Source organism: Dunckerocampus dactyliophorus, chromosome 20 (genome assembly GCF_027744805.1).
Source record: "Dunckerocampus dactyliophorus isolate RoL2022-P2 chromosome 20, RoL_Ddac_1.1, whole genome shotgun sequence".
In the NCBI taxonomy this organism is placed as follows: Eukaryota; Metazoa; Chordata; class Actinopteri; order Syngnathiformes; family Syngnathidae; genus Dunckerocampus; species Dunckerocampus dactyliophorus.
The window spans coordinates 10,279,857-10,292,427 of NC_072838.1; the positions used below are offsets into that span (position 1 = coordinate 10,279,857).

At 41.8% G+C, this 12,571-nt stretch overlaps 2 protein-coding genes across 4 annotated transcripts in view; one reads left to right on the forward strand and one right to left on the reverse strand.

Moving 5' to 3' along the window:
- The window catches only part of nedd9 (neural precursor cell expressed, developmentally down-regulated 9), a 33,292-nt gene extending 29,696 nt beyond the window's left edge, over positions 1-3,596 (reverse strand). Inside the window, exon 1 of the mRNA XM_054763442.1 lies at positions 3,407-3,596. Coding sequence (XP_054619417.1) covers positions 3,407-3,418 — 12 coding nt within the window. The 5' untranslated portion in view covers positions 3,419-3,596. The remainder of the gene's footprint in view (positions 1-3,406) is intronic.
- An 8,284-nt stretch (positions 3,597-11,880) lies between these two features.
- Positions 11,881-12,571, forward strand: part of tmem170b (transmembrane protein 170B) — a 55,328-nt gene continuing 54,637 nt past the window's right edge. For all 3 annotated transcript variants that reach the window (XR_008567149.1, XR_008567148.1, XM_054763443.1), the window contains exon 1: positions 11,881-11,979. The gene's annotated coding sequence lies outside the window, so the exon portion shown is untranslated. The remainder of the gene's footprint in view (positions 11,980-12,571) is intronic.

Below are 12,571 nucleotides of genomic sequence, written 5' to 3' on the forward strand. Positions count from 1 at the left end.
ACAAAGATGAAAAGCAAACATGGAAGGGGTAAACTGTGCAGATATTTAACAACTTTAAACACAACCGGGAGGCTGACACACAAAGTGTCATTGAAGCATTGCAAAATTCCTTCCCACTTCCTGCCACCTTCCTTTCCACCTTCCTTTATGTTGCATATTATTGATATGTATACCTTATACCCTCAAATAGCCGACACCGCTCCAACATAGCCATGCTTTGGTTTGGCATGCAACACCTTGATTTGGTGAGAATGTCCCCCGTGGTGGTGTAGCAAGGCATTTTTTTAGATGCTGCTTTTGTTTTCCTACCAATCTGTAGCGTCCCCAAGGTTAAAAAGACAGTGATTTGCTCTTTTGACAAACCAAGCCATGACATCTGAGTTGAAAAAGAGACAAATCACAGGCATAGTCTTACAGCTGTGCCGCAAGTGCAAACCTGAATCGTGTCATGTCATGGAACAGTTCGACCTTATAAAGGTGCTTCAGAAATATTCTGGAGTAGGCGTAGGGACTTGACAAAGTCTCCTTCATTGACCATGGGGAAAAGTCAATCAATGAAACGATTAATTGCTGACCTACAGGCAGTTTGCGTCACTTCCGGTGAGCACATGGGGGGGCAACATAAGCTTCGGCCACATACACGCTCAGTATGTTAGCAATAGGATGGGAGAATCTCTCTCTGAACTCCTCTTATGATGCCATAGAGTGTATAGAGTGGATTCATGCTTGCTGTAGTAGTCTGTGCGAATGTAGCTCAACTCTCAATAACTGATGTCGTGTTTTTCTTTGTGGTTTCCATCCACTGTGCCGCGGCACATTGGTGTGATGTGAAAGATTGAGGAAATTTCACTTCACTGGTCCAAAATGATTATTTATTTAGTGCAAATAATGCACCTGTGTTCATGTATCTATGCAAGTGAGGTATTGTAACAGGCAGAACAATTAAATGCTCTTCCACTAGATGGAAGAAGGTACATAATTAACCTGTGTAGATACTTTTCTGGGGGAGATTTATTGATGCTTTGTCTCAATAAAGGTTGAGAAACTGTTTTGGCCACAAAGTAATTGAGACTGAATCAACAGTGCCTCCGTAGCATCACGATACAATGAATCTAATACAACCAGATTCTTAACATTTGATTCATTGATTACTGTGTATTCCCTGCAATGTCTTACTTAACGTACTTTGCTAAAGTGCTGAACTCGTCGTCTTGGGCCAAATTGTTCATGCAGGTTTGTCCTTGCACAAGCATTCGTTAAAAATAAAGACCTCCTCTGAAATACGGTACGATAAAATAAAAAACAGCCTCACTATCTTGGAAGGAAGGAGAGGAAGGCAAACGAAGAAGTGTAGACGCAGTTCTGTGTGTCAATTTCCTTGTGACACAAGATAAGAGTCTGAAAATGTTGCTCTTGATCTGATTCATTTAAGACTTGTCTTCTTTCTGCTCCCTTTCATTGTGGTTTGAAGAGTGTTTGGTTTTATGTTATAGTGTTTTAATATTGTTTGTTTGTTTTCTTCTTTCTTGAATGGAATAAATGTTTCAATCAAACAATCAATTCATTAATGTCCAAAATTCCCTTGCAGTGATCGCAGACTGAAATCATAAGCCTGCTCTGAAGTGTATATTTAACAGACCAATGAGTCAGTCAGCAAACACGCCCACTAGTCTCAGCGACCCCCCCCCCACCCCCTTTTTCTCCAAAGACAGAGAGCAGCAGGCCCAACACTGAGTAACAGGGGGAAGCTTGACAAACAGCAAGTTGAGAAAACAGCCCACAAAAATGCAGCCCCCCGTCCTTGAAGGCCTCTGAATCATCTGAACATTTCAGATAGATTCTGACGAGAGTGCGGTGAATGTGAGCTCATCTAATGAGGACCAGTGCTGCGTGTCACCGCAGTAAAAGGCAGCGTTTAGTGAAGTGAACATACAGTTCACTTTTACAGCTGATTATCTGGAGTTGGGTCTTGCGTCACTACATATTTTACAGCACACTACATGGCTGGTGGAAGCCACTTCGGTGACTATTTGAGGCCTTATAAACAAATCGCTGTCCCATTTTTTACTAACTGTGTCAGTTGGGTCTAATTAAGGCGGTCCAAATATAGGATCAAACTGCCCCGGTAGTGTAAAAGTACGTGCTGCTGCCTTTTGTGCAGCTGCTGCAAGTTCAATTCCCCGCCATGAGCCCAAGGAGAGATGTCCAATGCCGGTTCCAACCCCCGGATAAATGGGAAGGTTGTGTCAGGAAGGGCGTCCGGCTTAAAACTAAGCAAAATCAAACATGCAGTTGTGACTGGCTGTGGCAAAAACATAGGTCCAACTCACGGTAATCATGATGACATTAGAGCAGGGGTCCTCAATTACATTTGTCCAGGGTTCAAATTTAAAAACCCAGAGCCTCCCCACGTGTCAATAATCAGGGGGAAAGTAGGAATGTTTCATCTGAAAGTGCCTCTGTAGGTTTTATTCCTTCGAAAAGTGTTTACTTCATTAAAAAGTAAACACATTGGCTTCCCCACTGCATTTTGGATAAATGCATATTTTGTAGTCCAGTCCATTTAAAAAAATCTTCTTCTACTGCTGCTTGACTGGGACATGTACACCTCGCTGTTGCACCCTTTAGAGCAGAGGAAGTACTGCATGACTGAACACGTCTCTAGTCAGACTGAATGTTTTACTGGTTTACATGATTTGGGTGATGTTTGTTGGGCCGCGGGCCGCCTATTGAAGGCTGGTGCATTTCAAGTTTTTTTGCTTTAAAAGTATTGTACGGTTTTCAAGCCACATCATTTAGTTTGGGAATTGAGCATTGGAAAATATTGGAGGTGTGTGCCTATGAACTTTGAGCTTTGGTCTTGTGTGAAGGTTCAAAACAATGGTGGTGTCTTACATTAAATGGGGTGGCAACACTTCTTGTCAATAAAATAGTTATTTTTGATGCTGACATCTATGCTGCTGAGTATAACTATCCTAGTCTTGGGGATATACCTAATGGTAACATTATATCATGTCAGAGGTAATGTTCTTGTGTGTATTTGTACTTAATGGAAATGTATATTCATATTTAGCCTATTGTCATGTTACATTCCTCAAAACCATTCCATACAGGGTGCAAAGGGACCCAGTTACCTTTTTGCTCTACTTACGCCCCTGCTGTTGTAATAACTATTTAAATAGGGGAGACAGACTGGGGCGGGGGGGACACAAACCAGACATGTCACGTACCAAGCAAACATTTAACAGCAAAAGTGACAGTATTCAGTATTCAAGCATTTCCATTTCCAAGGACCTTTCTCTCAAAAAGTTGAAGTGCAAAAGTTATTCATCGCCGCCAGCTATTCTTTTGACAAGCGCAGTCTTTCTCAGTTTATGACACCAGAGGAGCCATTACGGTCACTTACTTTGTATTTCATCTTGCAGCTCCTCTAGAAGATTCCAGAAAAGGTTAGAAATATCCGCTTTTATCGCATCAATGAGAAAGAAGAGGGACTTGTCTGTGGTTAGCCAGCCATCCAGAGCGGCGAAGACTGAGAACGTAGCCGACAGGAGCGCCTCTGTAACCGGACTGTGCTTTTTTCCCCTCTACGACGGTCTGCTCCTCAACACATACTGACGAAATGCTGTTATTTGCATAAACACTGCTGATTGGTTCAAACGCATACTAGGCCCGCCCCCCGTCGCTCCCGTTGTCCGAGCTAGAAAAGTGACGTAATTTCACAAGAGACAGTATAAATTTATTCTTATATTTTTTCCTACACATCCTACATAGCAGCGGTGACCAGTTTTTTGGCCTTAAAAATACAATTAAACAAGAAAACTAAAAAAAACAAACAAAAAACCACCAAGTATTTATCCAAAAGTCAAAATATTAGGAGAATTAAGTCAGAATTTATGAGAAAAAAGATGTAATTTTATGAGAATAATGGTGTAAACCTGTGAGGGGAAAAAGGTAATTTTAGAAACATTAACTATATATTATGTTATATTATGTTTGATATGATATGATATGATATTACCCACCATTCTTTTTCTATGCCGCTTATCCTCACTAGAGTCGCGGGTATGCTGGAGCCTATCCCAGCTGACTTCGTGCGAGGGGCGGGGTACACCCTGGACTGGTCTCAGGGCACATATAGACAAACAACCATTCACACTCACATTCATACCCATGGAGAAATTAGAGTCGCCAATTAACCTAACATGCATGGTTTTGGAAGGTGGGAGGAAACCGTCAAACTATAACTGCATTAATAAACATTGTTAAAGTAATACTTCTCTTACATCCTTGCATCATCACACCGAAGAATAAATGACTGAGCCAATTTAACAAACTATTTAAAGTAATGCAATTTCAGAAACCTGATTACTTTACTGTTCATTTACTGTATTACTTCTACCATTATTGAATAAGCTATCCACCCACTATATTAAACTTATGATCACACTTTTTAGAGGATTTTCTTTCCTTGCAATTTAACTTAAACACAGCACGTGAACAAATGATCAGTAACTGCTGAGACATGGAGAAGGGGTAAACCTAAAATTGTAAACGTGATGTTCTTTATTGTGATGTATTAATGTGTTATACGAATATAATCATATGAGTACATATGCATCTTCAGTCATGTAAAACGCCACATATTCAATGGGAATTACATTATTCTTGATTTGTTGCAGCCGCATGGTGGCCTCGTGGTTAGCACATCAGCCTCAGTGTGGAGATCGGGTTTGAAACGGCGTTGGTAATTGCAAAAACATCCACATAAGGCTAATTGGAGACTCTAAAGCCTGGATTATGCTTCTGCGTAGTCACTACACACCATCTCCTCTGACATCGTCCTGATCCTTTTATATCTCTTTGACTGGGTTGAGCATGTGACGTGCAATTTTCTGCCGAAACGCTCGGGGCGGGCGGTGTCAATTTGGTGAGCAACCACACTCGCTTGTTAGCTTCCTTAGTTGTTAGTGAACATAATAAAAAAAGAAGAGGCGAGTGATTGGAGCTGGAACTTATTGATTTATTACAGCAGTTACTTTTATTGCAAATGTTGATCTGAAATTGAAGGAGAAGGCATTGGCGAAGGTAGGCTGTAGCCCCTCTGAAAGAGTCGTATACACACAGGAAATAATGTAGTACAAACTGACCAATCCCAGCCTTTGTGCCAGGTTAGATGTGTATGTGGGTGTACCCCGCCTCTCAGCTGGGATAGGGTTAGGGCTCGAGTTAGGGTTAGCCCTAATGAGGACAAGCACGATAGAAACTGGATGGATGGGGCATTTTTGCATTGGAAGCAGTCAGTAAAGAGTTTATTATATTGCAAATGTGAACCAGAAGAGTCCCCACAGATTTTGTCTTTCCAAAATGTTGCTATGAGACCATTGTGGCTCTGGTCTTGCCTGCGATAACAACCACTGTCCCGGGGGGGGGAGGGGTATCACCTGGAATGCGCCTCTCACATATTCCGCAACTCTCTGATGTGTGTCGGCTTATTTATCACAATCACTGGCTCTTAATGGCTCTCATTGTCCGTGGTGAACAGTCATATCCTCACGCGAACGTCTGGTGTGAGGGCACCCCGAGCCCTTGTTTATGCGGAGCACAACATGCCCAGCTGGAGCCCATTCAAGCTGGTACCGCCGCTATTCTCTTCTGTCTGTGGTATGTGATTAAGTTCATATGCGCACCTGTTTCCTATGACAAACAGTCTGTTTATATCAGCGCTGGGACAAAAACAGCTAAGAAATGTTATTCATCTCCTTTCCACAACATTTGGCGGGATGGACTCAATCCTTCAGGGCTCAATCTCCAGTGGCATGCATTTTTCAGCTTGTTCAGCTCATGCTTGACATGCATTATCAGCTTGCTGGCAGTTTGAGATTTAGCGATCCAGCGGCTGCAAAATCTCCCGCCTGCTTGAGTTACTGCCTCAAAATCCTCCTTTTGAACCTCTGCAAAGTCAAACAATCAGCGGCCAGTGGAAGATTTGTATTGGGGCCCTGTCTCCTTGACGACAGCCACCATGGCTGTGGTATCTTTAGGCTCACACCTAGCAGATTACATGGGCTCCACCGGTGTTATGGTGGCACATTTCAAGCACAGAAATAGTGCGAGTGAAAGATGAGCTGCTGGCCTTTCATCTCGCCAGGTGTCAGTGCTGTTTGGGTTGCATAAGCACCCCTGCAGCTCTGACCCCAGGTTCAACAGTGGGTGCTAGCAGTTGTACGCGGAGATCACACGGCCGTGCGAGCCACGCCACTGAAGCGGCGAACCAAAGTTTTAATGGACAGAGGCAGGAGGACAACGACTCTTCTGTGCATGGAGGTGGCCTCTCGCCGCTCACTGTGAAAGACCGTTCCTCAAACTTTCTGGCAAACCAGCTCAGACATATTTATGGGAGCAGCCTTTCCACCCCCCCCCCCTTACCTCCAACTTTTACGCGCGTTGCCTAGCTCCTCAGCGTGGGTTTAAACAGACGAAGCCTCAGTCGGTGTCTCCGCCTTTGTGCCCTGTGACCTCGCGGCCCGGCAGCAGCACGGTGGAATGCACAGAACACACAAGAAAGGGGAAGAAGAGTAGGTCTGACACAATGTCGTTTTGTTGCCAGTTGTACCCTCACTCTTGAGTAGTGCTAGTGCTTGATTTACATCCCCCAACCACTAAAAACCTGAACTTATTACATGGAGTTACTTGTTGCATAGATCCTTATATCATTGAAAAAATAGGCTATGAAATTTTCACATTATTACAAAAAAAACATTTTAGTGCCACCTCTTTAGTGCTGAAATTGCATTTGTCTTTTTTTATAACTTTCTATGATAGGTTTGCTTCAATGAAGCCAACATGAAATGTGGCATCAGCAACACTATGATGAGCCATATTGATGATACACCCAATATTAAGAACAGGCTAATAAGATGGTTTCTTGTTATTGTCACATTCTCAAATATGATTCCCTTTGTCACGTGAGCTCGATGCTTTATCTAATTCCATGAATGATATCATTGCTTCATCATTGCCTTTGTGTGTGACATACTATTAATAACTTACTTACTTGACCATTCAAATACTGTATACTTTTTTTCCTGCACAACAACGTTTTGTGGACTTTTTTTGGACCGGGACCATCGATGTTTTACAACAGAAACTTTTATTGCAAAATCGGAGAAGGCATTTGCGAAAGGGGGAGGCACAAATCTACGTAGTGTACGTTGGTGCCTTGATGCTCTGGGCTTTACAGGTGCAAATTTCATTTTGTAATGTGATAGATGACTTATAACATTCATGAATGCTAAAAAACAACAACGTCGCTGATTTTAAAGGTAATGAACATATCAACATACATCAAATATTTCACTGTATGGACAAGCAGGCTTCAGAATATGTGACCATTGCATGTGTGTCATACGCGCAATGACTGGAGTGGTGTCCTCTACTGGTAGAAAGCTATACTGGTCATAACGCCACTCCAGATGCTGCGATCTCATCCAAATTTGAAATGACACTTTCCTTCCTGGCTCAAAGAACATATTATATTTGTACTGACTGGTAGCTTGGATAACTTCACCCAAAATCATTCAATCCCCTTCGAGGTTTACCCTATTTTCCGGACTACAGGTCGCACTATTGGTCTAATCAGTCAAAAAATGCATCACGAAGAGGAAAAAAATCACACATTGCACTGGACTATAAATTGAGTTTATTTAGAAATTTATTTCACAAAACTCATGACCAAGAACAGACATTTAGTCTGGAAAGGCAAGTTGTTCAACTACACAACAGCACACAGAAGAACTGAATAAGCTAAATTAAAATAACAGCCTGCCCCGAATCTGACTGTACACCAATATTGACTCGCCCTATTGGCAGAAAGGTATAACTGTCTCAACTCTGCTCAAGGAACGCCGATCTCCTCCAAATTTCAGATGGTGCTTTCAGGTTCTGACCCTGACATGACTGTGTACAGTAATCCATTTAATCATTTATCACGGTTAATTGGTTCAAGACTCGACCCTGACCGCAAAGAAAACCTCCTTACGACCTTGTAAATATGTTTTTTTAACATTAGAGCCCTCTAGACATAAAATAACACCCCTATAGTCACCTTTTACGTTCATATTAACAAATATAGTTGACATAATAACAAGACAAGACATAAATAAGACTCATGCTCGTGTGTGTTGCTGCAAATGTGTTCTGGTGTTGGACAGGAAGTGACGTTGAGGGTTCAGAGTTGAATTTTAGCTTTGCATGGGTTACGGCCACAACAGTAGCTTGTGTTAGAGGTTGTTGTGCCTGTTGTGAGATAATTCAAGCCTGCGATAAAAGCCTGTTGCTCTGGCGATCAGGTCTGACGCTTGTGTCTCTCACAGAACATTACAGTAACATTACTGAATACTACATATCATCCCAGTGTCTTTGAATGTGTCTTCTGAATACCTTCAATTTGTATAGTATTTGTATATGTTCATTTAGATGTTTTCATGCTGAAAAATGCTTAATTTAGGAAAATTTTGCTTAAAAAAGCACATTTTTGGACCACGAAACAGCATGATTTATTAATTCATATACTTCAAAGAACCGTGATGGAGTGAAGCTGCAAAGTAGAGTGGGACGACTGTGTTGATATTGACGTCACTGACTGGTGGTATGGTATCGCTGACATAACTCCGCTCCAGATCTGAAGGAATTGCTATTTCTAGCTTTCCCAAACAAAACTTCCTGGATTACAATCATCAGTTGCCCACACAAACATCATGAACTGAACGTCATGCTCTTATCGAGAACATGTTTCCACACAATTGGCTGTGTTAGGTTAAAAAAACAACAACCAAAAAAGACAGACACAGCAGTGGAGCCTCTCCAAGCCCCCACTTTGACAGACCTCGCTGACATGAATGGTTTCATTAAAGTCTAATTTTCGCACTAGTATTTCACTGACCTGAATAGCTCCTTGTACGGGGCTAAAGGCATCTCTTTATCTGGCAGTGATATAAGTGAAGACTGAAAAACAAGACCATAAAACACAGCATTACACCCAGATTGCACTACGGCGTAAGCGCCGCTCACTGTGCACATGAATTACTTATTTAACTGGATGCCAAGGCCATCTTTTAAATGCTTAAGTTCAATATTCACTCTGTTTTTTCCCCCCTTTAAAAAAAAAAACAAAAACGCTCCCACTTGTTCATTCATTGTGCACGTTTCAGGCATACACACCTCCTTCCCCTGCCAGTAATTTGCCTCTGCATTGGTCTTGTACTGCTGCAGAGCCGACTGTTCATCATCCTGTCACCAGCCACTGCAGGATAATGTTTCAGTGTCAAGAGAAGTTTTAAAATTCATGATATACGCGTCCCCGCGTAAAGCCGAGCTTTACTGACGGCGACAAGACGGGTGAAAATCGCAGTTTTGTGTTTACAGTGCGCAGACCCGACATGCGACGGTGAAACTCCTCTCGGGCGCAATCATCATCTTCAGTGAGCAGATTTGATCCCATCATCCACTTGTGCCCCTGATATGAACACAACAATGCAGTCGCTGAGATGTGAGGTGAAGCTTGATTATGTGTTGACACTCTCATTTCTGCAGCAAAGATGCCCTCCAGCAGGGCGGGAGCACACAGCCCTCCACAGCAGGCAAGGTGGCAGACTGAGCCCATTAACCCCATCCAGCTCTGTGTGTGTATGTGTGTGTGTTCCAGTGATCATGTGTGTTTACTGTATGTGTGTAGATTTAATCAGGCCACTAATCCCGTGGGTGTGTTAAAAGCCGTGGGAGTGAAATGAGATCCTTTAAGCCCCATTTAAGGTGATGAATGTGATTTTGGTGTGCGTGTTTTTGTGCGTCACTCTCAGTGATGGACAAATGACTTCAAAAAAGTAATTAGTTACAGTTAGTAAGATAAATGTGGAACCTCGTTTAGCGTGTTTTTCGGTTAACGTCGAAAACGTTGCCTCGGTTTGTGTACATTTTCTGGCTACTGTACATTATGGCGCGCATCTTGTCATGTTGTTGATACACTGCGGGAGTCCAACTGTGTTCTTAGTGTATTTTTATCACAAACGTCCTTGTTAGCAGCCTGTTAGCCTGCTAACAAAATGACAACCGGAACTAGAGTATGTATGATGTCATCAGCGGTTGACTCTCAAAAACGTTAAGACAAATCATGTTTTTATAGTTTTACAATTATAGATTTACATGCGTAAAACAATTGTAAATGCATATAAGTGTGGAATAAAAGGGATAAATGAACATGGAAAGTCATTTTTTCCTCCACTGAAGATGTGACTATTCCCAAAGACACGATGTGGTAGCGAGAGCTATACAAACGCCGCCTTCCTGTTTGTCATGAGTTATTTTTTTAATCCAATAGTGTTTCTCACTATTCTTTGTCAAAATGCTGGCACTTGCAACTTTCTTTGGCTCCATTTTGGGTTTTTGACGTGAGAAAAACTATTGAATTCCAAGAAATAAAAAAGGAAGGTGGTGTTGAAGGGGAAGGTGTTGATCTCTTTGCCACATTGGGTCTTTGAGAGCAGTCACATCAAGAATCATGTCTTCAATGAAGGTAACCTTAAATGTTCATTTATCCCTTTCAGTCATCATTTATATGCATTTCAAATTGTTTTCTGCATTTCAGACTATAATTGTAAAACTATAAAAACGTGTTTTGTGTTCACATTTTGGGGTTTTAACAGGATTTATGTGAGTTCTTTTGGGAAAAATTGATTTGGTTAGCATCTGTTTTGGTTCGAATCGAACCTTCTGGAATGAATTACTGACGCTAACCAAAGTTCCACTGTAATTTCTTACCAGGGAAAATAATTTACATTTTTTTCTTCTATTTGAAAAACCTTCAAATATGTAAAAGGACTCAGACATATCTTTGTAGCGGCGTATGTCGTGGTGTTAGTTTGCAATCCTCGACCAAAAGGCTAGGGGACAGTGAGCAACCACAACTGTTGTTGACAAGCTGCAGTGGAACGCCCCTGTTAACGTATTTTTCAGCTCAGGTAAAAAAAATGACATTTCCTGGTTAGCATACAATATGGCACCATGTTTGTTTTTGTTTGTTTGCATTACTTTGTTGTTGAACTGGTGATGATGGCAGGTGTGGTGTTGTTATTCCTGCCGGACATTGGAATGCATGTCTCGGTGTTGTTGACATCCAGATCCACCCCCTTTGATGGCAGAAAGTTGGCCACCTGTTATTCTGTTGAAGCAACATCATCTTGTTGTCCTCCGCTGTTATCAGCTGCGCTGGCGCAAGACCTGTGTGTAATGTGGAGCCCAGTCACAATCACGTTGTCCATGCGCACAGACTGTTGCAAATCATCAACTCTGTACCTCATTTGCAGCACAATGTGATTTCATTCATTGTTTTGCTTCTTTAGAGCGTCCACTTTTCCTTCCAGCCCATGAGTTTGTTTACAAAGAGATTATTGTGCCTGTCGTGAGTAGGGATGTCCGATACTATCGGCCCACCGATATTAACGGCCCGATATTGCCATAAAAATGTAATATTGGTTGATATCGGATATTCCCTATAATGAAAACCGCTAATAAAAAACTGCTGGATACAGGTATATAGGCCTACAGGCTCCTGTACTTGCCATCATTGAGGCAATCAGTGACGCCGATACGTGGAAATACTTTGTCACGTCCTGTGTTCTTCCTCACAGTCAGAACTGGGTTTGATATTGAAACCACTGGCGTGGGTGTGCCCCAGATAGCACCGACGTTAGCTAACTCACTAGCTTGTAGCGGCACCGGCACTGTCTCGTAGTCTCTGTTGTCAGTCGACATTTTTGCCCACGTCGAGGGTCACCAAATGCGGAGATGCGACCTGCAACGAGACATGACTCGAGATAGTTGGCTCCAATCAGTTTACTCTCCACTGAACAAGCAACAATTCCTTAGCAACAGCTAAGCGGCTACAACAACCTCATGACCCGGGAAACAGAAGCACACTCGGTAGGTAGAAAGATACTTTATTCATCTCCAAGAGAGAAAATGTCTAAAATGTCTAAAACAATGTTGTGGGTCACCACAATATGTTAATTCCATGACATGATATGTAATGTTACACATATCGGTATCGGTTGATATCGGAATCGGAAATTGAGAGTTGGACAATATCGGCATATTGGTTATCGTCAAAAAAGCCAATATCAGACATCCCTAGTTGTGACATAATTCAAACCTGCAGTAAAAACCCGTTGTTCCGGCGACCAAGTCTGGTGATTATGTGTCTCGTCGAACATTACAGTAACATTCCTGAAACCTAGTGACTGTTGTGGAATGCTACATCAATGCCTTTGAATGTGTCTTTTGAATGCCTTACATTTATATTTTAGTTCATTTAGCCATTTTCATTCTTGAAAATGCTTAATTTAGGAAAAAAAATGTAACATTTGCTTAAATATGACGATATTTTGACTAATAATAGGTTGTATTTAACCACAAATGATGATTTATAAATTGATATATTTTTGAAAATATATGATAGAGTGAAGCCACAAAATTCGAACTGCGAAGTGGCAAGGGATGACTCTATTTTCATTCA